General features: G+C 34.5%; 1 protein-coding gene across 2 annotated transcripts in view; it reads left to right on the forward strand.

Moving 5' to 3' along the window:
• Window positions 1-25,670, forward strand: part of LOC146535366 (cell adhesion molecule Dscam1-like) — a 131,619-nt gene that overhangs the window by 96,365 nt on the left and 9,584 nt on the right. For both annotated transcript variants that reach the window (XR_014878309.1, XM_085190966.1), the window contains exons 8-25: window positions 6,851-7,073; window positions 14,297-14,540; window positions 14,795-14,945; window positions 15,228-15,379; window positions 16,632-16,722; window positions 18,249-18,445; window positions 18,650-18,795; window positions 19,205-19,340; window positions 20,849-20,968; window positions 21,192-21,368; window positions 22,234-22,378; window positions 22,708-22,856; window positions 23,086-23,296; window positions 23,698-23,843; window positions 24,255-24,423; window positions 24,710-24,858; window positions 25,060-25,206; window positions 25,495-25,647. Coding sequence is in view for 1 of the 2 variants with exons in the window: in XM_085190966.1 (XP_085047092.1) it covers window positions 6,851-7,073; window positions 14,297-14,540; window positions 14,795-14,945; window positions 15,228-15,379; window positions 16,632-16,722; window positions 18,249-18,445; window positions 18,650-18,795; window positions 19,205-19,340; window positions 20,849-20,968; window positions 21,192-21,368; window positions 22,234-22,378; window positions 22,708-22,856; window positions 23,086-23,296; window positions 23,698-23,843; window positions 24,255-24,423; window positions 24,710-24,858; window positions 25,060-25,206; window positions 25,495-25,647 (2,906 nt within the window). In the remaining variant the exon portion in view is untranslated. The remainder of the gene's footprint in view (window positions 1-6,850; window positions 7,074-14,296; window positions 14,541-14,794; window positions 14,946-15,227; window positions 15,380-16,631; window positions 16,723-18,248; window positions 18,446-18,649; window positions 18,796-19,204; window positions 19,341-20,848; window positions 20,969-21,191; window positions 21,369-22,233; window positions 22,379-22,707; window positions 22,857-23,085; window positions 23,297-23,697; window positions 23,844-24,254; window positions 24,424-24,709; window positions 24,859-25,059; window positions 25,207-25,494; window positions 25,648-25,670) is intronic.

Below are 25,670 nucleotides of genomic sequence, written 5' to 3' on the forward strand. Positions count from 1 at the left end.
GGAACCTAGTGTTAAGACACTCCTTTCCCCACTTACTACCTATTTTTCAAGACATTGCTTGTTCAGTGGCGAAACTCATCGCCGCGTTTTGTTTACCAACACTGGAAATAGTTCATTTCCCCGAGTGGAGATCGAAGTTAGACTCCTTACCGTTCGAAGTAAAAAAATATACATACATATAATTTACGACGATTACGCAATTTTTTTTCTTGCTTTCCTCATTTTATTCCACAAATTTTATGGGGTTTTTAAGGAGACTAGTCCATGATGTTTATATGCGAATTTTAGGAGGTACGTGAGGGTCAGATAAACGTGTTGATATCAAATCAAACCTACTACATATACAATATGTAAATATTTATATTTGCGTACTTAATATCAAGGGATAGATAATCCAACCAAAATGGCCGAAACCAAAACTTTTTAACATACAGTATAACTATAACTAAAGAATAAATATATATTATATATATACGTTTTCTTTATATTTATGTTATATATATAAGTTATAATTAAATTTAAAAGTGACTGCAATAATTACTTTATATTCAAAATTATTCTGGAACACGATATATGTGAAAAATAATTTAAATCATACTGACTAAATGATAATAAAATTTGCTTGAATTTCTTTCTCGAGAAATTATAAATTTTATATTGAACATATTTACACTGAGCGTGGTTTTTGGTTCGTTGTAAATCTACGAGTATACTCGCCACAAAATTAAAACAAATAAGTCGGTTATAATTAAAATTTACGATTGAATATTCTAGAATTTCTTTTGAACTTTTGAGCTTTATTGTGTTCAGTATGTGAGTATTATACAAATATTATCATATTAGTATGTGAGTATTATACAAACATAGTCATCTCTGGTACCTTTTTTAGTGTTTCCCTAAACTTTCTAATCTATTTACATATCAAATTTCAACCTTTTAAGTCCAGTAATTTGGTCTGTACATTGTCTGTCAGTCACTCGTCAGTACGGTCAGTCAGTACACAAGACTTTTATAAATATCTGTACATACATATGTGTAGATTTTTAACAACATGTCACTAGTTAGGTACTAATAAATTTTATGTTTTCTCGTAAACAGTACGAGCACTGTGCGTGAACAAGTTTTACTACACTGTAAAAATTATAGCAACAACGCTCTCATTACACAGCTAACTAGCTCTGTTTCAAGTGTTTTTAAGTGTTTCACCTATTTCCTATGGAAACATTATGGGAATATAACTTTTTATTGGATTTTAACTTTCAGTTTAGCTGTTGAAATTGATTTAAACAACATTATGTGAAACTTGTGATGACATCTTTTTAGGAAGTTTTCACTTGAAATAAGATATATATTCGATATCGACATATATTAATTTAAATATATTACCTTATTAATCTAAATTGCTGTACATGAAATAAAAAGAATATAAGGTATAAGAGTATTTAAGTATAACAGCAACAAGAGTAAAAGTGCACTTTATTCATTACTCAACCAGTAATAGTCTCTAGAGACAATCTAGTAATAGGGCTTAATGTATTACAAATTATATAATTTTCATTTTTCTATTAATATTCCTAAAAGAAATAACATTATTTAACAAAAAAAGTTAAGTTTAAGTTGAATATTTATGTAATAAGGTTCTGTAGGTAACTTTTGAATCAAATTCGGCACATCGTGAATTGAGTGACAAGCGAAGAGAACCTCGGTTTGCCTTCAAAAACACAGGTACTGGAGAAAAGTTACGTAAGGTATTAATACAGTTTTTTCAGCCTCTATAATTTTTAGAAAATGTTAATTAAAAAAATTCTAGAAAATGTTAATTAAAAAGAAAAATATAGGTTTAAAATTTACCTATTTTTAAATTTTATATAATAATTGAAGAAGCTTTCAAAATGATTGATAGCGTTAATTACGTGAGTTGATAGACAGTGAGTTGACAGAACTGTCTCTTTATGTAAAGGTAGCTTTGTTAAAGTATTACAGGCAACTCATATATGTATCTATGTATCTTTAGAAAGTTGTTGCAGATAATATTTTTAAATGAGGGTACAAAATTTTACGCGGCGTTAAGTTCCGTCACTCGACCAAGTCTTAATTTAATGATTAACGATAGGAAAATGAGTGTCTTTACACTATGTTCTCTTTGCAAAATCTGCTATGGGGGGAAAAGCTGATTTTCTGGTAATTTCTTAGATTTTTATCTAAAGAAATTACTAGAAAATCAGCTTTCGAGCTCGATTCTTTAGGTAAAAGCTGCAAGTGGTTATAATACTAGTACTATTCTTTACTATACTAGTATTTTATGCCCTCGGGTATTTAGAGCACCAAGTGTTAAGACACTCTGCTTTCCTGCAAATTTTCGTAAAAGTATCAATATTATCAACAGAACTAGATTCATATAAATTTAGATAAGATATTTCTTCACGAAATATCTATTCTAGTCAATAAATATGTCAAATTCCTAGAAGCTAAATTTATAGTAGACTTAAATAGTGTACGGAAGCTTCACAGTACTAATAAATATTAATGGAAAATCAGCATCAGAGTACAATATTGTATAAATCAAATATAGAAAGCTCACTTACTTGCTTCGAAAGATATGTCGGTACTGAAACATCAGTTTTCCATTAGTTATGAAGATGGTTTATAAACATTAGACAAACTATAACATCATTAACTATTTACTTTGTCTTGTCTAGAATTTGTATTTATTTGTTTTTATAGTTTCACGGTGTTTCCCGCTATCTCCCGCAATTAGCAGGTTAGGCAGTGGGAAGCTAGTATGAGTCTGACACTTTATTTCCCACGAACTTACTACTCACACTCTATTTCTCACGAACTTACTACTACGAATTGCGGGAGTAAACACCGCACTTTGTCTTATTGCCAGAGGATTCAAATAATTCTATTGGCGTAAATTTAACTATTCCTTTTTGAATACAATATTTATGTAAAATAAAGATCAGAAAAAAAAGTAAAATATTATTTTATTTTGCCTACACTGCTTGCTATAAATGGGACTGTCGTAAATGAAATAAATGGACCAAATTTTGCAATTCAACTCGAAATTCAATAGAGTGCACTATACACATAAAATAAACCAAATACACTTGCTACCAAAGACATCCATAGTATTGAAACATCAGTTTTCCATTACTTAAGCATGTTTGTCAAAGACAACAAGTTGAGACGTCCGCCGACAAGTTGTAACTTGTTAATTAATTTAATCAAGATCGCCTTTCAAAGCTCTAGAATATTTTCTAAGGGACGTTCAAAATACGCATAAACTAATTAACATAAATTCCCTTAATGGATGTCCTAATTAATAATGATTCGGCGTGAAATTTTAAATGAGGCGAAAACTCTTGAAAATTTGCCCTTAATTTCTAATTGATGATGGAAACTTGATACAAAATGTATATAGAATATAATAAATTGTAGGTACTACCAATTTGTTGAGCTTCACGCTGTCGCTGGCTTTCCATGGGAATTTGAATAATCCGTTCTCAGTTCTTTTACAGCTTTACGCTGTATCACGCATATAGCAGGGTAGACAGAGAAGACTTGGAAACTAATAAGGCACTCCCGTTCCCCATTTTCCGCCGAATATTTGAGGCTCTGCGTGTTGAGTAGTGGAACTCAACGCCGCGCTAGGTTTCGTTACTAGAACAATAATAATATTAAATATCTCTATTATCTCTCTTAGTGTTGCTAACCTATCTAAGTGCCATATTTCTGTTTTCTGAGTTGTTTGCCACTACTAACGCCAATACTACATAACTAACGCTACTTGAAATAATACATTTTTTCATTAGAAATATAAAATAAAATATAAAAAAAATATATTTCCCAATAAAGCTATTATACTTGAATGTATATTGAAAAAAAAGTCGAGTGGTTAGTTCTGAAACCGCATCGGAAATTGGACATCATAGAGAAATATTTTCATTGATTGGTGGAACTGTTTTTTTTTTCTAATTAATTTACTAGTCGAGGTTACAACCCTTATGTTAGAGTAGAATGTTGTCGTTATATGGAAACATTACGAGTTTGAATAATTATAGAAAATATTATTATAATAACTTTATTTGAGGACAATATGGCTCAGCTGCACTGTATATTCCCAATGAGTGTGTGGTAGAGTGTAAATAATGTGAGGACACTCCGTTCCCACTTCCTGCTCAATTTTCAAGGGATTGCGATTTTCGAGGTGAAACTCAAATTTGCGCTGTGCCATCTCACCAGAGAAAATTTAAATAATTCATTCCCTCGAGTAGGAATCGAACCTACTGCCTCGTTTACAGTCAGACACTGACCTCCTCAGATAAGTATTTGCATTTCAAATATATCATCAATCATATACGAGTAACGAGAACATTTCTGCACATCACGAGTCACGTATGTATGGATGTTCCAACGTTCCGTTACGTTCCTCTACACCCCTAATGTATCAGATCAACGCCTCGAGGAACGATAGTTGTGTAAATCTATTCATATTTCATGTTAGATTGATTTTAGAAGACATCGATTTGGTTTGGAAAACATATTTCGCTTACTTTGCATTGTGTATTTAGAACTTTTTTATCTCTAGCAAGGCAGCCAGAGATAAAGGAGGCATGTCCTTCCGAAGGTCCTCATGCTTTGCTGGAAATGACCTTTCTCTAGTATCATCGATACTGTATTCTCGACAGTCAACTGATTCCTCTCAGTGCTTCTCCCGCTGCTCACTCTTGCTTAATATTCTTCTTCACTCATTCTTTTGACATGTTCTTATCTAACCCGTCTGAAAGATAGATATTATTTATTTTAATATCCTTGTTTTATATGGATTTAGAAATATTCTCTATTTAAAAACACTCGTTGCTATCTATCCGTCAATCACCACTCGTAAGTCATACACCGCCCGCAGCGCACTGTAAAGGTATGACAGAGCTCCCTCGGGCGAACAATCGATCTAAGCGAGAATGTGTAAAAATATATTTTATCTTTAAAAATTTGCCTTATATTGCGGAAAGAATTTGGCCTATACTTAGTGTTGTCATACAAACATATTGTTACAAAGAAAAACATATTTTTATTGTACGTAACATTTATTACTATTACAGTACTTATTAATAAGCTAACACATGAAGCTTATTCGAAGTGGTCTCCATTGGCTGCAATGTCACACTGCGTCTGGCCTCGGACTCAAAAATATTTTTTACCTATCATATATTATGACCATATAATTTATCGATGTTTCTCCTGTACTGGATGTGATAATAGCTCTTATAAATATATCACAAACAGAAATCTATATTATTATATAAATCCACAATAATACTATAAAACTGAAGAGTGCGTTTAGATGAATGGGTTAATCTCAGGAACTACTTACTTCGAATTGAAAAAATATTCTTATTTGTAAATCACGACGAGCACGAGAAGTCTTAAAATTAGAATGTGGCATTAGTCATTACACAATTCTTAGAACTAGAATGTGTCATGACACAACTCTTGCAATTAAAATGTGACATAGCACGATTTTTAGTTATTCCCACATCCTCACGACTACAGTGGCGAAACCGTAGATAAAACCTTGTTTTATACAAAACGCTACCGTCGTCAATTCGCTACCCCCACTTTATCATTCAAGGAATGTTTCAGTAATATTTGCTTAGAATTTAGCTGACTTGAACTCACGCCGACAGTTCTATCGCCTTTTCAATTTACCTATTTCATTTCATATAAAACAGAAGCAAAAGTATATAAATGGAGTTTCTATCGACAAAAAGTGTTAGAGGTAATCTAATTTTATACTCTATTGCGTTTTCTTGATAGTGTCCCGTTTTAAAGCTTAAAAGTTTTAAAGTTAAAGTTTTTGATATAAATATTTTTTTAAACATGTAAAATTATAAATGAGATGAGGCCAGTCGTGGTGTGGTGTTGATGCACTTGAGAAAGAGATGCACGGTGCATTGTTTCGAAAATTGAGTGGAAAGGGGGGAACGAAATGTCTTGCAAAGGCTAGAGGTGTTTCTCTGCCTAAAGTGCTTATGCAGGATCTAGTATCAGAGGCTAAAAATGTCGTAAAATACGATCGTCGTGTCCGTACTGATCAAGAAATATTATAAAATCAAGTAATTGTAAAATAAAATATATAATAGACATACATAAACATTTTTCATAAACTTACTTCAATAACAAAAAAAAACAGAACTAAAAAGATTGGAAAAACTCTTTTATGTTTGAAAATATATATGTTTACCGAAAAGATGGTGAACATCACAACAGTCGCTTAGCACATTATAATGTTACACGCTAACTTTTAACTTGATATTATTCCGAGTGTTAAAATGAATATTCAAAGGAGCTTAAAGCTTGTTTAATCAGCATTCATAACGTTATTTATTTTTGGAATCAGAATATCCCTTTTCGTAGTAAAATAGAATAAATCCTCACGATTTATACTGAAAATCGTGGTCTTTTAGGGACAATTTTCAGTAATTTTATGGTCGATAAAGTATTTTTAGATTCTAGATAAAATATATCTCTACACTCTAAGAAATATATTTTTGGAAACTAGATGGTCTTGACACTGCAGAATTGAAGATGAACCTAATCCTTCTATACCAGTCATGAGTGGAGGAAACTTAAGGATACGCTTCATTTTTTAGAGCGAAGATAGAAATAAATTTTATTTCTTTATGTATTGGAATTGAACCTACAATCGTCGCAGGTAGATGTTTTCTCACTACGCTACTACTTCTTATTTTGACGTATCTTCCCCATTGCAAGAGATTAGTCCAAAATTTACAAACAACATCACTTTAATATAATTTACATACAATATTATTGATATATTCCCTAGATGGTACCGGGAAACACCTGGCGGCGTTCTCCGAGAGATCCGAGAGGGTGAAGGCGGAGGACGGTACAGCATATCTTCAGATGCTCTCACCATTAGACGAGCTGAGCTTTCTGATGATGGACGATGGGCATGTCGAGCTGCTAATGCACATGGGCATGTCACGTCGAGGCTGCATCTGGCTTTGCGTGCACATTTGACGGTACATGCTCAGCCACATACGCAGGTGAGTTAATTTGGGAATAATAATTGTTTTTAAAGTTTATATTTTCACTAATATATTTGAACATTCATAAGAACATATATCTTATACAAGGCAAAGGAGCGTATGGGTCACCTGATACTTATAACCGCCGCCCATCATCCCATGTAGCACCAGAAAAGCGCTGCCAGGAGCTTTAATGTGGAGATAGACACACTTTTTGAGGTGCCCATGTCGTATCGACCTGGAAACACTGACCACCAGTTTCTTTGAAGGCATGTTGGCCTTGTCTTAAAGATGATCATGATACTGGCAGTCACTCGAAATGATATGACTCAATATAATGATACTGGGCGCGGCTTTAGGAGGATTGTTATCGAATACTGGTGACATGACATATGGGGTTTTTTTAGTGGTTGACGAGCAAACTTGTGTCTTTTGGGAGTTGAATTGAAATATTCTCGAGGGATGCATCAACAGAAGTCACAAGTTTATTTCAGTACTTCTCGACGTCAGTCCCGAGAAAGACTGGCACGGTGCTATCATCTATATAGCAATGTACCTTAGAATTCCCTTACATGTCATTGATATGGAAAAGAAACAGCATAGGGGACAGCACGGCACAAATGTAATCGGAGCATAAACTGGTGTTCCACTTTCATCAGTTCTTGGAAAGCCCGAAAGATGGAAGTTTTAAATAATAACTTAATAGACTCAGCACGCCGCGACGCTACGACGCAACACGACAGGTTGTGGGTTTGGTTCCCATTCAAGGAAATAAAATATTTAATATCTAAATTTCCTCGATCTGGTCCTTCCTTGAGGCAAAACGCTGAAGTGCGAAGGTAAAAAAATAGTAATAAAATATATGTTATACATAACTTTCTCCAACAAAATTGATACTTTTCGCTAAAAGGTTCACTTTAGCAAAAAAACACTTTAACGCTGCAATAAGCTGCACAATTTAAGCTTTTAATTCCAATATGTTACGTAGAACTTTAGTAAATAGGTCATCAAGTGAATGAGTAAAAACTAAAAGCTCTCTTAATTATTCCGAATTAATAATGAAGTCAACATACGCCCATTTCCCTCTCGATTTAACCGTGCGGTGTTTGCGTATTTTAACGCCAGCTCTATCTGAATCTGAACCTGTGTTGTAATAATTTTTAACAAAAAAAAAACAACTAACAAACATAAAAAAATATAATCAAATTGATCTCCTTTTACTGATCGATTAAAAATAAAAAATAGCTTCACGTAACTTCGTTTCCCATTTTCCGCCCTAATTTTGAGACATTGTGAGTTGAGAGACAAAAAACGACAAAATAAAAAAAAATATTCCCTCAACTGATCGTCCACAATAGGTCTATAAATTAATTATTAATTTGAATACATACATATAATACAAAAAAATAAGCATTTTATTAACGAGGACACCGGAGAAAGCCTCGTTTAATTATTCCGAATAAATAATGAAGCAAACACACGGCCATTTGCCTCTCGATTTAACCGTGCGGTATTTGCGGCCGTGATTTTAACGTCAGCTCTATCTGAGTCCGAGTGACGCGCTTTTAATTGCCGTACAACAGATTAATTTGATTTGGACATCGCTGTTTTGTACTGAAAGCGGGTATTCGCAGTTATTCTATATATAAGAAACTTTCCCGTACTGAGTGGCTGATAGATCTATAACTGAAACAGATAGATTTAGAAATCTGAAAATTGGTGCATATGTAGGTTGGGTGGGTTTGGTCAGGAAGGGAGAACCACGGGAACAAGCGAGAATCGAGAAAAAAATTGTATAAGAAAAGTCCTCATAGCCATAGAGTACATAACAAAGGAAAGTAACTACATTCATTACACAACACGGCAAGGTGATAAGAAAAGACAATAGACGTCATATTCACCTGTTTATTGATCTGTAACACAAACAGAGAGGCGGGACGTGACGGGTGGCGTTAAGTGTCAGTAGCACTTTTCTAATGTAAGACTAGTATGGTGTTTTCGGGTGTCTGTTTCATTTAAAATTATTATTATATTTTGTTTTCACGTTGTATCCTGCACACAGCAGGATAGGCAGAAAAAATACATTTAATTATTTTTAATGTTTTATTCACACACCTTTAAGTCTTTAAACGAATCGGGACACAAACTTGCGCCTTTTGTTTACCGTCCAAGCGTTCTAGCCAATTACCTAGGTCATACTTTGAACACAATCAAAAAATACGAGCATTTATGCATCGCTTTTGCCTGCTTTTTGCGTTACCAGAGACCTCCAGTTATGAAACTTGACACGAAGTTTTCACTTCGAAGCTTTCGCTTACAATACAGCTGAAAGAAATACGCACTGTCTCTCTCAATGCTCGCACTAGACCGGTTTTGTTGTTGTTAGTTGAGGTACCTATACGAATATCTATTTATATAAATATATTCTTGTATTGTTTGCTAGAATTACTTTAAATATTGAACTTGCATAACAACATCGATTTTTCTGATGCAAAAACATTTTTGTAGGCCCTCTCTTTTCGATTCCCAAAGGTTCAATTTACAAAATCCTGTCTTTGCAAAGTGGTATCCGTAGTAATGTTACCCTCAATTTCTTCGAAGGGTCACTAACAATTTTGGGTCCGATCTTAAACAATCAGTCCGCTCTCGCTTCGCCTTTATTTTGCTGAACAAGTAACCTACTTCGTTGACTATTTAGAATAAGGATGTAGGATACTGTATGTTGCCAGAGTTTTCTGCTATATATATATTTTTTTTCTTGTTCATCTTCAAATTGTTTTTTTTTTTTAAATATACCAACGAGAATGTTAAAAAAGTTATAAATTAAATACATTTTATTTCGCGCTAGGTTTCGGCTTTATCCCCACAAAAAGGGTGGTTTATTATTATTTTCCACACTATATATTACATTCCTCACGTCCCGCCCATTTTTCAAAGCATGTTCCGTAAGGGAACTCAACACGCTTTGTCTTGTTACCAGAGAGGAGAAATAAAAATTACTATTACCCTTGAGTGGGAATCGATTCGAGGTTATGAGTTCAAATACCATTTAGCTTCGCCGCTGAGCCATAACATCCTCAATTATATGCCGCTATTGTTACCTAAATATAATATGTCGGGTACATTTAGAATTCTATAGAGCGTTTCTATACATTCGGTTGATGTAAACAGGTCGAACAGTTGCCGTCCATTCACAGGGCACCGGGAGTCGCCACTTTGAATATTAAATGATATTGTTCTATGCTGACTGCGAAAATACGCGTCAGAGAAAATTCTTAAGTTTTCTTAAATATTTTTTGTTGTTTTCTTACCTCATTTTTAGTGAAACACCAATGCCATGTAACAATTGCCTTGTAAATATTTTTTTATAGTATAATTCCTAAGCCTAGCTCGCGGCTTCGCCCGCATATACTATATAATTATTTATTTTGTCGTATGAATTAATTTGATTATTTAACAACATTGTCATTTTAAAGATACATCGATTGCTAAAGTTTCTGCCAATTAAACAAAACACTTATTTTGTAGCAATATTATCGTATATGTATATTTTTTTTAAATTGACATATTTTTTTTTATGAACCAATTGTAATAAAACAAACAGTATATGTTAAGGGAAGTTTGCCAAAATACAAAAGTGAAAATGCCAGGCGTTAAGTTCCGTGACTCAAATGCGGAAAGCAGAGAACGATGTGTAACCATCCAGTACATAACGTTACTAATATGTCCAAAAAAAGAGGTGGGCGAACTCACTGGAATAATTTTTAAAATAACTGGTAATTCATAAATATACATTATACAGTATAGAACAGCGATGTCCAAATCAAATTAATTTGTTGTACGGCAATTAAAAGCGCGTCACTCGGACTCAGATAGAGCTGACGTTAAAATCACGGCCGCAAATACCGCACGGTTAAATCGAGAGGCAAATGGCCGTGTGTTTGCTTCATTATTTATTCGGAATAATTAAACGAGGCTTTCTCTATGTCTTCGTTAATAAAATGCTTATAATTTTATTTGTTTTAGTGTTATATGTACATGTAAACGAATGGGTAGTCGTGGCGTAGGGGCAGAAGCGTGAACGCGACAAGTTATAGGTTCGATTCCAACTAGAGGAAATGAAAGCTTTGGTAACGAGGTAAAGCGCGAAATGTCCACCCGGCATACAATGCCTCCCGATTCGACGGAAAATGGGAAATGAAAATGTCTTAATGGGAACGGAGTGTCGATTGTGGGTTTGATTCCCACTTGAGAATTATTTTCATCTTCTTGCCCTGGTTACAAGACAAACCGCAGCATTGAGTTCGGGAACCATGTCATATGCGGGTAACAGCGTATACAGATATTTAAAAAGTTAAACGTTTTATAGCTATATTCCAATTCCAGAGGGACGGGTGTTGACACGTGAACCAGTCTAACCATAATCGATGGACAAAACATTTGGCCCTAAATACGATGTCAATTAAAATTTAAATACTCAATTCGAAAGGTCACCACTTCAAATAGTGAATGATTGCTTGTTTTATTGCGGAATTTTTGTGTGCAATTTTTTGGTTGTGGGTTCGATCCCCACTCGAAGATAAAGAAGATAGAAGGAGAATATTTCAGATTTATTTAAATTTATATTTAGATTTCTTCGCTCTGGTGTCCAAGCAAAGAGCGGCGTTGAAATCTGCCACTCAACACGCAATGCTTCCAGAATTGAGCAAAAAGTGGGGAAGGATGTTTCTTAACACTAGGTTCCCTTGGCATACCCTGCTTTCAAAAGTGTATTATCATTATAATGCACGTGAATTACACTTAATAATGGTCGATTAATGCAAATATCATGTTTAATGTGAAACACGTAACACAGTAACTCTAGCTGAATGTATGGCGCGTGGGAATTTTGCTTTAAAATCAGTATATAAATTGATCTATTAAATTACATCGAATGTTGTAATACATATTATATATATATATATAGGTATATATATTTGATTTTATGCGAATTGAATTAAATATATTTTTAACAGACCGGTTTAAGAGCATCTAACTGTCTAATTTGAGGGTTCTGGGTTCGACTGTAAATCGGGAGAATGAATTTATTTCTTCCTTCTTAAAGAAAACAAAAGGCCGTGTTGAGTTCTGCCACTCAACACGCGTTCCCTAAACTTGAACGGGAAATGGGGAACGTAGTTTTAATATTAGGTTTCCTCAGCGTACACTGGGAAGCTATAAAATATAAATAAATATAAATAATAACGGTATCATTATCTAAAGATTAATCTATAGTTTAATCTCTATGTGTTCACAGCTATGGTACCTGGACACGTCCATCCTGCCCTGCGGTTAAACTATTAATAATCAGTAGAGACTAGTAATATTATATGCTGAATAACGCATTCTATATTCTGTATAGGAAATCATTATGATAGCCATTGTAGGTAATAGATTTTCAGGATTTCTAGTTATTTACTGAAATTTAGCGGCATAAGCGCATTTACAGTCGTAAATGCGACAGTTGTAGGATCGATTCCCACTCAGGGGAGGGAAATATTGAATATTTCCTACTTGAAGCAAAACGTGGCTTTGAATCAACACGCAACACTTAAGAATTCGGTGTAAAGTGGACTACGGAAATGTCTTAATTGAGAACGGAGTGTCTTAACACTAGCATGCTAGGTTCTCTCTGCCTACCGTTTTATGTACGAGATACAGCGTAAAGCTAAAAAAGAAAAATATAATAACTCTCAATCTGACTATGAATTGTTGTGAGTTTGATTCTCACTCGGGAGAGATTAATATTCATTTCTTGTAAGAAAAAAGAAGAAACATTAATTTTAATTTATTGTAAGAAGACCTATAGTAATATAAAGGGCAGCGTTGAATACCGCCACTTAATACGGAATGTCTCAAAAAGTAGGTGATGAATGGGGAATGGAGTGCCTTAACAATAAGTTGCCTCTATCTACCCTGATAAATGTGGGATATTATAGCCTGAAACTATAAAAAAATAGTAAAAGAAGAAGAAGAAGAAACTTTCGTCACTCAACATACAAAATTTCAAATCTTTCAATAAACACTCTTTCATCTACAAAATGCTTAAAATAAAAAAAATAAGTAGTATTACATACACAGGTATAAAATTCGTACATTTAAGAACAACTAAAAGTGAACTTATTCAATTTATAGGAAACCTCGTTAATGTTCTCCTCGTTAGAACTGTGGGTAGTTTGAACTTTTGCTTTCCGAGCAACTATGTTTTTACGAACACTCCAACTGTAATATTGAAATTGAAATTGAAAAAATGTATTGAATTTTCATATTTGATTTAAGAAATTTTGTTATAAATAAGTTATATAAAATCACTTGAAATAATGCATTATTTCGAGATTATAGATCATATACCTAGAAAACAAAGACAGGAATAAGCTTCACGCTGTATCGTTCCAGCACTGTGATCTAATTTATCTTGCGGGATAACGCGTGAAGCTCTTTATTTTAATAAAATGATTTGAATTAAACTTGCTATTATAACACGCTTAAATACATATTAACTTTAGCCTATTTGATATAACAAGTATAACAGAATAGGCTTTACAAAGTCACCTGACACACATACTTTGTTTGTGTAACTCTATGAGTTATGTCCATGCAGCGTCCACTGTTCTAGAGCACAATAGGAACAGCCGGTTTTGAAGAGTCATAACGTAAAAATCACTTCACGTTGCATATAACAGAGTTGGTAGGTAGAAGGAATCTAGTGTTAGGACACAACGTTCCAAATTTTTCACCCATGTTTGAGACATTCGCGTGTTGAGTGGCAGAACTCAACACTTCTGTTTATTTTGATACCAGAACGAAGGATTCTGCAAGCATCAAGAATTCAGCAGACAATGAGGAACGAAATGTCTTAACTCTAGGTTCCCTCTGCCTACCCTACTGTGTATGTGTGAAGATATGATATGACTAAACTCATAATAATTTTCAAAACAGAGTTACACCACTTTTGTCCAGTGAATCTCAATTAGCTTGTTTATTTAGGCGCAGTGGACATTCGTATTGTAGTCCCCTGACTTCAATACAAAAAATACACTAAAACACCCCATTTCGACTACTTTGTATTACGAAGCAAAGTATAATTTATTTACAAATGTAACAATGAAAATAGTACGTTTGTTCTCTCTGACTACCCTGCAAGGGATAGATTAGCCACGACGCCATTATTTATAAGATTTTGTCACAAAATTTGTCTACAGGTAGTCAACAGTGGTGGAACAGCTATCATAAACTGTACTTGGGCTGGCTGGCCGGCACCCCGTCTAGAATGGCTTCACAACGGAATACCCATATCTGGAGTGACCGGAGGAAGGCATCGCGTGCAAAGTAACGGGGAACAACTAGTGATAGCATCTGTACATAGATCTGATAAGGGCGTTTATCAGTGCGTTGCAAGAAATGACAGGGACTCTGCTCAAGCTAGTGCTGAAATCAGGTTGGGAGGTAAGTTAAAGGTACTAAAATGTTCGGATTATTAGACCTCTCTGCTGGACTTTAAAAGTAAAATAGTAAATACCGTTTTCGTACTGTTCTTGACAAAACGCGGTGCTTAGTTCCACAAATGAACAATTGCTGGAAAATTGGACGAAAAGTGGGGAATAGAATGTCTTAACATTACTTTCTCTCTGTTTATTGCTTTACGAGAAAAAATTTTTATTTATCACAAATATATTTCTAAGTTCAAACTAATCACACAGACACAGCCCCAGAGTTGCAATACACATTCATCGAGCAAGTCCTCAGGCCGGGGCAAGTGGTGACGCTCAAGTGCTCGTCCGCCGGCTCCCCGCCGCCGCACTTCACGTGGCTGTTGGACGGACAGCCTGTCAATACCATGGCTAGACATAGGTATAGTTGTATTGTTAAGTATAGTACTTGAAGTAATTAGGAAGTCGTATGTAAGATTATTTTGAGGCCGGCGTAGCATTGATTTTCACTAGAATGAAATATATTTATTTCCCACCTCTAACAAAGTGTGGCAAAGTGTGTTGAGTTATGGAACTCAGAAATCTCGAAAATTGGATGGACAATGAGAGATGCAATTAATTAACAAGGGGTTCCTTCTGACTATCTGATTAAATGCGGGAACTGCGTGAAGCCTGACCATCCTAATATCCATCATAATTTTAGATACAGCATAGAACAATTCGCAACCAAAAGTAATGAAGTGGTCAGCTACTTGAACATCAGCGCGGTGCGGTCTGAAGACGGCGGTCTCTACACTTGTAGAGCGGCTAACTCGCTTGGTGTCATCGAACATACTTCTAGATTGAATATTTATGGTAAGCTAATATCTTTTTTTCAAAACAAACTGACTGTAAACATGGCGATTGTGGGGTTGATCCCCAATCAGGAAAATGATGATGTATAATTTATCTCCGTTGTATACAATGTGCTACGTTGAATTTCGTCACTTTAAGTGCAATATCTCAAAAAAATAAGAATCAGGATATCTTGACACTAAGTTCCCTCTATCTACCCAATTTTGCGGGAAAAGCGTGAAACAGTGTAAGAATACGGACCAGTAAATTTCAAAATGAAGCTAGCCAAGCTTCGTTTATTTAAAACGTGATTTGCAAATTTAAATTTAACTTTTAAAAGTTACAATACAAACGCCTATAATTACGAGACATATTACACGCGAATTCACAAACGTTAATTAAACTGACGTCATTTGACTCTCCGTTTATTGAATTACTGAGTGTAATTGAACAAAAAAAGCTTTGAAGTATTTCCTTTGAATTCAGACAAACTGCCAAATTACACGTGGCGGGAAATACAATGTTTGTTTTCTTTCTTTTGCTTTTATATACACAAATAAAATGTTTAATTGTAAGCGCGATGGTTGTCGGTTTGACCTAGCTTAAATTATTTTAATTTCTCCGTCGTGGTGGAAAGAACGTAGTATGCAGGAAAAGCGAAATGTATAAAATATTTTGATCATAGTAAAAGATAAAGTTTTCTTGCTTTTACACGCTGCAAAACAAATATTACAAGGCTTATAGACTATAGATATTACAAGACTTATAGCTTAATACTTACTTACGTAAAAATAATATTATTAAAATGATTTAAGCTTTCCTTTAATAATTTTAATAATAATACTATTACTATTTTTTTATAGTACAAAACACGGCATTCAGTTCCTCCATTCAACACGCAATTTCTCTAGAAAATAGACTAAGTGAAGCTAGAATGAATTTATCAAAGTTTTGACCTTTTTTTTTTTTTATTGTTGATAGGCAAGCATTTGTCCGCTACCTCACCTAGTAGTAAGTGACGATGCGGACGAAGGTGGAGCATGCTTGCCTAGGTAGTACCTATTCACTCGTTCCTTAAAGAGGGCCAGGTTATACTTGACGGGGAACAGTTCAGCCAGCAGGGAGTTCCACTCCTATAATTACCTATAATTTAGAAGTCAAATTAAAAAAAAATACAAGCTAAAGAGTATATAAAACAGTAAAAGGATTTTTTAAGGACCAAATTAAATTGTATATAAAAGATAATTTGATTAATTAATTCATTATTTGCTAGGACCGCCATACGTACGATCGATTGGACCAATTAGAGCTGTGGCTGGAAGGGAATTGATACTGTACTGCCCGTATTCAGGATATCCGATAAGGTAAGCTATGTATAGATATTTTGACCTAAATTGAAACTATAATTCTTATACATACACTAGATTTTACCTGCAACTTCCCCCTCGTAAACAAAGAATTTTATGAAGTGATAATTTCTTATCATAGATGGCTTCGTTACGTTACGCGTCGTTACGGAACTGGCTTCCTTTTCTCTCACTCTAACCCACAGCGTCAGCCGTAGTCCAGGTTCTCTCTCCTCTCTCTTCCAATTGTTACTTAAGCAGGATTAAAAAATGATACTAATAATGTACACACACAAAATTCTAGTAGTAGGTACATTTTCAAGACTAAGTAAACTAAGAATATAATATATTTAATATTCAATAAAAGATTTTATTAAAAAAAACATTTCTACACATTATCATATTAATATTAATAGCCTAAACTTATATCAAGTTAAACAATTTGAATATTAAATAGTTCAACTTAGATTACTTTAAGTTACAACTTCTGTCGGGCGTTTCACGCTCACGTCCCGAGTCGCATACGTATTTTTTTTTAGCCCATTGACACCGCCCCTACCTCCTCCCCCCTTTCCACCTGCACATTCAAACATAAGAATATAACTTGCCTAATACACATCGTCTGTATAAAGAATAGTATTCTAATATTTGAAATTAAGGAGATAAATCATAAACTTTCACAACCATAAATCGATTCATCCTTAACTTGAACCATTATGAACGATATCTTAAAGATAGCTAACTAATAAAAAAGTCGTTTCAACAGATTTATTGGAGAAATGTAATATTGGTGAGCGTCTTCGTCAACTTTGTAGTTAGTTTCTTTAGTAGACATTTAGACGTAACTCGCTTAGATGATAAGACATTCTGAAGCATCGATTTTGTTTCTTACCGTCCACTATAGAGTGGCATAACTAAGGTAAATTTTGAGGAAAATATTAATTTAATTTCTTGAAAATAATGTCCAAACGCCAAACGAATGTTATAAAATCACTAAAGGAATCGTTCTCCATAAGTTATTATGTTATGAAAATCTGACTGGTAATTTATAATATAAATTAGTCTAACTACACTGGAGTTACACGCACATTATTACTAGTTTAGCCTGCTGCTTAGCTCCCGTGATCAAGGGCAAATAACTAAATAATAGGATAAAGCCTCTAGCCTTGTGAGTTCGGATCTCACTCGGGGAAACAAACTATTTCCATTTCTGTGTCTTCCATGTCTGGTATTTAGACAAATCACAGCGCTAAGATCTGCTACACAATATCTCAAAAATTGGGGAAAAATGGAGCACGGAGTCCTTTAATTCTAGGTTACCTTGCCTACCCTGATATATTCAGGATACATCGTGACGCTAAAAAATAAAAAAAAAAAACATTACTTCTAAAATAAAGGTTACGCATTTTTTTTGCGGCGTTGAGTTTCTCCACTCAACACGCAATGCCTTGTGAATAGGGAAAGTAAGAAACGGAGTATCTACACTATGATTGAAACACTCCCTTCCTCCCTCTTACAATGTTATACAAAAAATATTTTTACAGCTCCGTTCGCTGGGAACGTGATGGCAACCAATTAGAATGGGAAGCATCTGGAGGTACAGGTTCAAACCCAGGGGTGGGAGTCAGTGGAGCGTTACGCCTAGCACGAGTTGAAGCGGGAAGTGCTGGCGCGTATACTTGTAGCGCTGTAGGACCTCATGGGGAGATCGCGAGGAGGGAGTTGCAACTTATTGTTAGCAGTTAGTATGTTTTTTTGTCTTAACACCCCCCTTTGATTACCTTGCTATATGCTGGAAGATGAATAAATGTAAATAAAGTAGTAAAGTCATTTATGAATTTAAAAGTGCTTTACCGCACAAGGAAAAAAATACTTATTATAATATTTTTTTTATAATATAAAAAGAGAAAATATAAAATATTAATCCTTATCTTATCTACATCAGATCCACCAGAAATAGAGCCATTCTCGTTCTCCGCTAACCTGCAAGAGGGTAAAAGAGCGCAGGTCAGCTGCAGTGTCGCCTCCGGTGACATGCCGGTACGCTTTGCCTGGCTGAAAGATGACTCGCCTATACCTGCTGATTTACAGGTAAGTTTAAGTGACTTAAAAATTTATACATATAAAATTGGATTAAAATAAGATAAAGACATGATTTTTTTTATTTTAATGCTCTATGATTTTTGTCTGTGACCCCCTTTTTTCCTTGTTTTATTTGTTTTTTATGTTCTTGTAATGTTTTTAAAAAAATGTCCTGATTTAGGCCATTGTTTACAAAACTAGCAATGTTATTTTATGTTTTGTTTTAAATAATATTTATTGTTTTAGGATCTAATAAACAAAACTCGTAATTTAATTAAAGACATACAGAAAGGCGGGTTGTGTTATTTAGAGATTGATTTATGTTATTTCTAGAATATTTTATGTTGTTAAAGAAGTTATTTTTTTATCAAAATAAGAAAATAATTTAGAAATATGAACAAAAAACGCTAATCGCTAGGTGGAAGAGCGGGGCGCTGAATTTTTCAGCAACCTCGTATTCAAGGAGGTGTCGGCAAGGCACAGCGGGTCTTACACCTGTGTGGCCTCGAACAACGCGGCGCGAGTTAACTATACCGCGGAACTCGTGGTCAAAGGTAACCATAATGACCACCATGCACAATCGGCACCGGTACTTGCACCCAACACGCCAAAATGCATTCCGCACGCTTTGCACTGGACACCCTTTTTTATAATAAAAATTTTGTATGAAATTATAATAAAAATCATGACAATTAAGATGTGTTAAGTAAAATTTTATTTTAATTTAGATAAAGCTTCATCTCAAATGTACCTCGTTTTTGTTTTGCCTCGATGGATTACAGATGGCTTAGAGGAAAGGGTAATTTTTTTAGCACTATTATTACAAATAATGAAATAGAGTGACATGGGAAAGAAAGAAGGGGACCTGAAAGTAAATTGCAGGTGATAGTATGCAGGTGATGCAGTGCTCATTGAATTATCAGACTGCGATTTGTGGATTTGGTCACAATTCAGAAAAAAGAGTGTGAAAATATTGGTCTTAGCCTGAATACTAGTGAGGACAGAAGGCAAGATAGGCTCCGTGTAAGGGTATTAGAACATATGAACGAAGTAGTACATTTAGGAAGTATGTTTAGTAGAGATGGAAGATACGAAATAAATGTGAAAATGCATGCATGCATGCAATGCAGGTGTTTTAGGCACAGTGAGCAAGCAAGAGCGAGTGATAAGAGAAGCTGAAGACGACCTAAGTTGTCCTTCAAGAACACAATATCGGTGATATTGGAAGGTCACGTGAAAAAACAAAAAATGATAGTAGATGAGGCGAAAGAGGTATGCAAGGACAGTAGCGTTTGGCGCTCCTTTCTTCCTGGCTACCTGGCTAGGGATAAAGCGTAAAACTTAAACAAAATATTATTATTATATTTGTATTGTAATATTTTTTATTATTTGAGAAAAATGTTAACAATAAGCAATAAAAAATGTTTAGTATTTTGTAATTTTACATAGAAATGTATTGAATAGTGAAAAATCTCAAAATATTTTATATACAAGTTTTTTAAGTGTTTAATAGCATTATTTAGCAGCTGGACTACGTGAGTATATTTCTAGCCTAATTTAAATTGACAGAGCAAAGCAGAGCAGTTCTATATTTAGGTTTAAAATCGCTATTTTTCGTATAAAACCATGCCATTTCGATGCAGTTCAGAAAAATACACGATAAGAAATAGTAACAAGTGACGTAACGAACCAATTGTCATAAATACTTAATCTCAGTTTAACATCTCAGTTTAACGCCTCTTGGCGACTGTAAGTGCACTTCAAATATTTTGATTTATTTTACTTTGTATTGAAATTCTCATTTGAATTTAGTTAACTTAAGCGAATCAATTTCTTAATTTTATAAACAAACCGTATACAAATATGAACTAAGCGGCATTTCGAATCGCACCTCTTGGAAAATCTGAAAAAGGGACGCGGATTTAAATCTCACGTTCAAATGTTTAAATTTAAGCTTAAAAAAATGGATTTCTTTTCTAAGTGTAGAATAATACTTTTTAAATGGTAACAACCAGTTTCTGTTAACGGTAACTAATAAATATAACGTGTTTGCATGCTGCAGTTTCCCCTAAATGGATAAGAGAGCCGACAGACGTGGCGGTGTTGGCTGGAGAGCCTTTGGCTTTACACTGTCATACGACCGGATCTCCCACGCCGCATACTACGTGGCTTAAGCAACGAGGTTAGTTATTTAGTGCTTTACAATATTCGTAATTCCAATGGGAATGCAAATCCTGAAATATTTTCTTTGTAATATCTTTATATGTTTTCCATAATTTGCTAGACAAAAGGTAAATAATAATTTGGTAAATAATTAACTTACTCTATTAATAACGCAGATTCTTAAGTACTCGCTAAGCAAAGATTGTGATATATATATACCTAAGTCGTTACATTTTTTTCAGCCGGTTCAGCATCAGATTTCTTACCGCTAGTTAATTTGGGTGGTAGATTTCAATTTCTACAAAATGGTACTTTGTCTATCGAAGCTGCTTTACCATACGACGAGGGATATTACATGTGCAAAGCTGAGAATAGCGTTGGGACTCCTCTTACGAAGACTATCTTTGTAGCTATAAATGGTAAGTATATATAAATTATTTATGAGTTTTTATTCTTGTATTTTGTTATATGGTTCCTGTAAGTTTAGTTGTATAAAATTTAAAAAATCTGAACTAAGTTTAAACTAAGTAAATTTAAATTTAAATAATGCATATTGAAGGATCTTGTCTTACTTTAAATTTCATTAAATAGAGCTGAAAGTTTGTTTGATTGAACGCGCTAAGCTCAGGAACTACTGGTTCAAATTTATAATTCTTGTTGTATTAGATGTTCCGTTTATCAAAAAAGGCTATACGTTATATTACATCGCGCTACGAAGCAAAATATAAATGAAAAATGTTATATAAACGGGAAAATTCCGAGAGCGTAAAGGACTCTTGGACATTTTAGTTTTATCTTATCTACAAATTTTATAAATGTGAAAGTTTATGAGGATGGATGTTTGTTTCACTTTCACGCTAAAAATACGGAAAAGGATTAGATGATACCAGAATCATACATAGGCTCAAAATTATGTAAAAATTTAGTGTATTTTGGATATAATATAACAATAAGTTAAACGGGCGAAGCCGCTTCTCTATCGCTAGTTTGCGATATATGGACCGTTTATTTTGAAAGTGGTGTAAGTCCATTTTTGAGAAAAATGAGCTATCACGTAATTCATGCTTAATTTAATGTAATTTTTTTATATATAACTTGTCCGTGTTTAATTTCTCAAAAAAAACCCACGCTTTGAACAACTTAAAATCGGTCGGTAAATGAAATTGCATAATCATCGACATACTAACCTTTAATTTTCTCGAAACAAAAGAAAATGGACTTACACCACTCTCAAAATAAACAGTCCATATATTAAAAAAAATCACCACTCTATTCTCTCTACAGAGCCAGCCCGCTTCGAAGTGACGTCGCACAACGTGTCAGCGCGCCGTGACGCCGGCGCCACGCTGTCCTGCGAGGCGCGAGGGGACGCGCCGCTACGGCTTACCTGGTCGAGGGACGGGAATCCTTTAGATTTATCTACTTATAGGTAGGTATTAATGTTTTAGATCCCTATATTATAGATATAAAATTTTATAAGTTCTTCCACTCCTTTACACAATACCTTTTTGTTTCCATAGCATTTACTCTCATATAAATAATCATCTAAGTATACATATCTACTTATAAGTGAAGGTGCTTGTTGTGTACTTGAAACAATGAAATAGTCTTATTAGTTGAGAAAATTATCAATTTACTTACTCTTGATTTACTGAAACTGACACTGTAAGGATGTTGCTTCTAATTTAATAGTTAGGTGTCTGGTTAGAAAGTAGTTGATTGCTTTATAACCATATCATGTTCCATACTATATTCCAGGTTGAGCATCTCAGAAGCCAAAACAGACAGTGGGTTGCGTTCCCAGCTGTACATCAGTCGCAGTGAGCGCCGCGACTCCGGCGTATACAAGTGTCAGGCGGTCAACGCGTACGGGCACAGCGATCATTATATATATCTGTCCATCCAAGGTATATTTAGTAAAACATATATATTTTTTACATTTATCAGCATTTATGGCATTTAGACATAAAAGAAGAACAACCGGATAGTCAACATTTTTCTATCATATATTCATATTTACCATTATTTTTCTGATAAGTTCGGTTTTACCATTAGACACTGCCACACGATGGGCTCAAGTCAATAATACCAATCATAACTAACTATTGTATTACCTACATAATATTACATCCACAGAAAAACCAGAAACACCTCAATCGTTATCAGTAACTGAGATACAATCCAGAGCAGTTCGTCTCTCCTGGAGTCTCCGCTTCGACGGCAACTCTCCTCTACTTGGCTATTCGGTACAACACACGCTGTTGTCCGGCGCTATGCATGTCACGAGGTGGGACGGTGCTGAGACGGTCAACGTGTCGCTGCATGGTGGAGCGAGTGGTTATGTTACGTTAGTATTTTGTTTTTTTTTTGTATATTAAAAATAAAAATTATCACCAAAAAATAATATCCCTTTAAAATATTATTATTTTAGAAGCAATATTGAAAACTAAAGTTTCAACCAAAAAAAACCAATAACAACATTCTTTAAAATGGTATAACTTTTTTATTTACCGATTTAACTAAAACAAATACTATATGTTAAAAAATAACAAACACTAAAAATACAAAAGTGAAAACTGCACGATCAATATTTTTTTATGTCTTCTACTGTCTTATGTACCGATACGATACGATTTTATTTTAAAAAATTATATTGAAAAAAATATTTAATTTTTATATTGTTATTACACACTTATCTATACTTATGATCTAACTAACTTTAAATAATCAAATACACCAACAATACAGGTTAACGAAAAAAGGCGACATCCACTACGAGGCATTACTCAGCAACCTGCGCCCGCACACCGCCTACATGATCCGCCTCGCTGCCGTCAACCAGATAGACGCCAGCGATTACACCGAACCTGTCGTTGTTAAGACACAGGAAGAAGGTGAGATTAAAGCTTTAATTATTTTGTATATTTTATACAAAATAATTAAAGCTTAATGTTAAAAAGTGCCATTGGGGAGGCCTATTCCCAGCAGTGGACGAGAACAGCCTGATGATGATGATTTGATATATTGATAACATTGAATGATACCTTCGTAGTTAGCTTGGCTGATGATAGTTGTGGGTATATCACTATTATATAGTATATTCTTTTGTGTTCCCCTATGAATAAGTCTTCCGTCTAGTACCTAGGTACATGCCAATATATTAAAATGGAAATTATAGGAAAAACATATCGCTAGATAAAAAAGACTGAACGGCTCAAATACTGAAAAATATACATTAGGAACACAAAAAGTTATGAATCATTTAAAATACTCAGAGGCTAACCCACCATAATGTTCGCACCCAGCACCATCAGAAGCGCCGCACAGTGTCTCAGTAACAGCCGGCGCGGCCGGCGAGCTCCACGTCACCTGGCGGCCACCGGCGCGCGACGCGTGGCACGGAGAACTACTGGGCTACTCCATTACTTGCGCGGAGTTGGGACCGGATGCTGCACCATTACCTAATTCTACTAGGTAGGTAATATTTAAACTAAAATATATACCTAAATGAATGTAGGATCCTAACTTGAACGTAAGCCGTTACCTGTGAGGAGTTGGGACCGGATGTTGCACCCGATTCTAGTAGGGGGATACTATTAAATAACCGATTATATCACACTAATTCTGGTATACTCATTGTATGGGGAACTGGATATAGGATAATGAAATTTTTTATGTACGTTAAATGAACACTTTTTAATCGCAATATTTTTTTAATATAGGTAATTTCTAATTACTAACGCCTAATTTATATATACAGAACACTAACAGTGAACGGATGGTCTGCAACAGAACTAACATTGTCGGCTTTGAAGAAATTCACTCGATACGAAGTAAAAGTGCGTGCCTTCAATGGTGTAGCTGCCGGGCCTCCCTCGCCTGCTGTCACTGCTACTACTTTGGAAGGAGGTAAGATATTTGTGAGTTTTATCTTTATATTTTAAAGGTGAGAGAGAAACAAACGACTTGTAACTCCACTTTTCCTGGTGCTCAATATGGCGAAACGTAACTTCATATTTGATATATCTAGATAAATAAGAAATATAATCTGATAAGAAATTAATATCCTACATATTATATGAATATTCATAAAATATATTGATATTCCAGTTCCAGAAGCAGCTCCCACTCGTGTATCTTGTACATCTCTATCATCATCCAGTATGAAAGTTTCGTGGGCACCTCCGCCGCCTGCGTTGCGCGCGGGGCTGATACAGGGATATAAAGTTATTTATGCCGCTTTGTCTAGTGATCATGGTATGATTTTTTTATCATTTTTAAATTTATTAATAATTAATTTATTTTCAATTATTTATTTATTTTTGAATATGCATAAGCAAGAAAAGAGAAATATATTTAAAAACGTATAAAAATGTATACGAGTATGTATACGAGATTTGACCCTTAGTTTATGTATGTAGACAAAATGTCATAATTTTATATGAAACTAACTATGAAACGAGCTCAGTTATGTTGAAAATGTTATATCATCCTATATATTATCCTATATATTATCCTAAATATTATCTACATCTCTTATTTCAGCCGAAGGTGCAGAACTAAAACGTGTATCAACAACAGAGACTTACCTTCACGCGTTACACAAATATAGTAATTATTCAGTGCAAGTAGCTGCATATACTGCTGCGGGGGACGGCAAGCGGAGCGCGCCTGTGTATTGTATGACCGAGGAGGATGGTAAGGACGAAAAATAATTTTTT

This window comes from Heliconius melpomene, chromosome 10 (genome assembly GCF_056956725.1).
Source record: "Heliconius melpomene rosina isolate 202511_hmr_F chromosome 10, ASM5695672v1, whole genome shotgun sequence".
NCBI lineage: Eukaryota > Metazoa > Arthropoda > Insecta > Lepidoptera > Nymphalidae > Heliconius > Heliconius melpomene.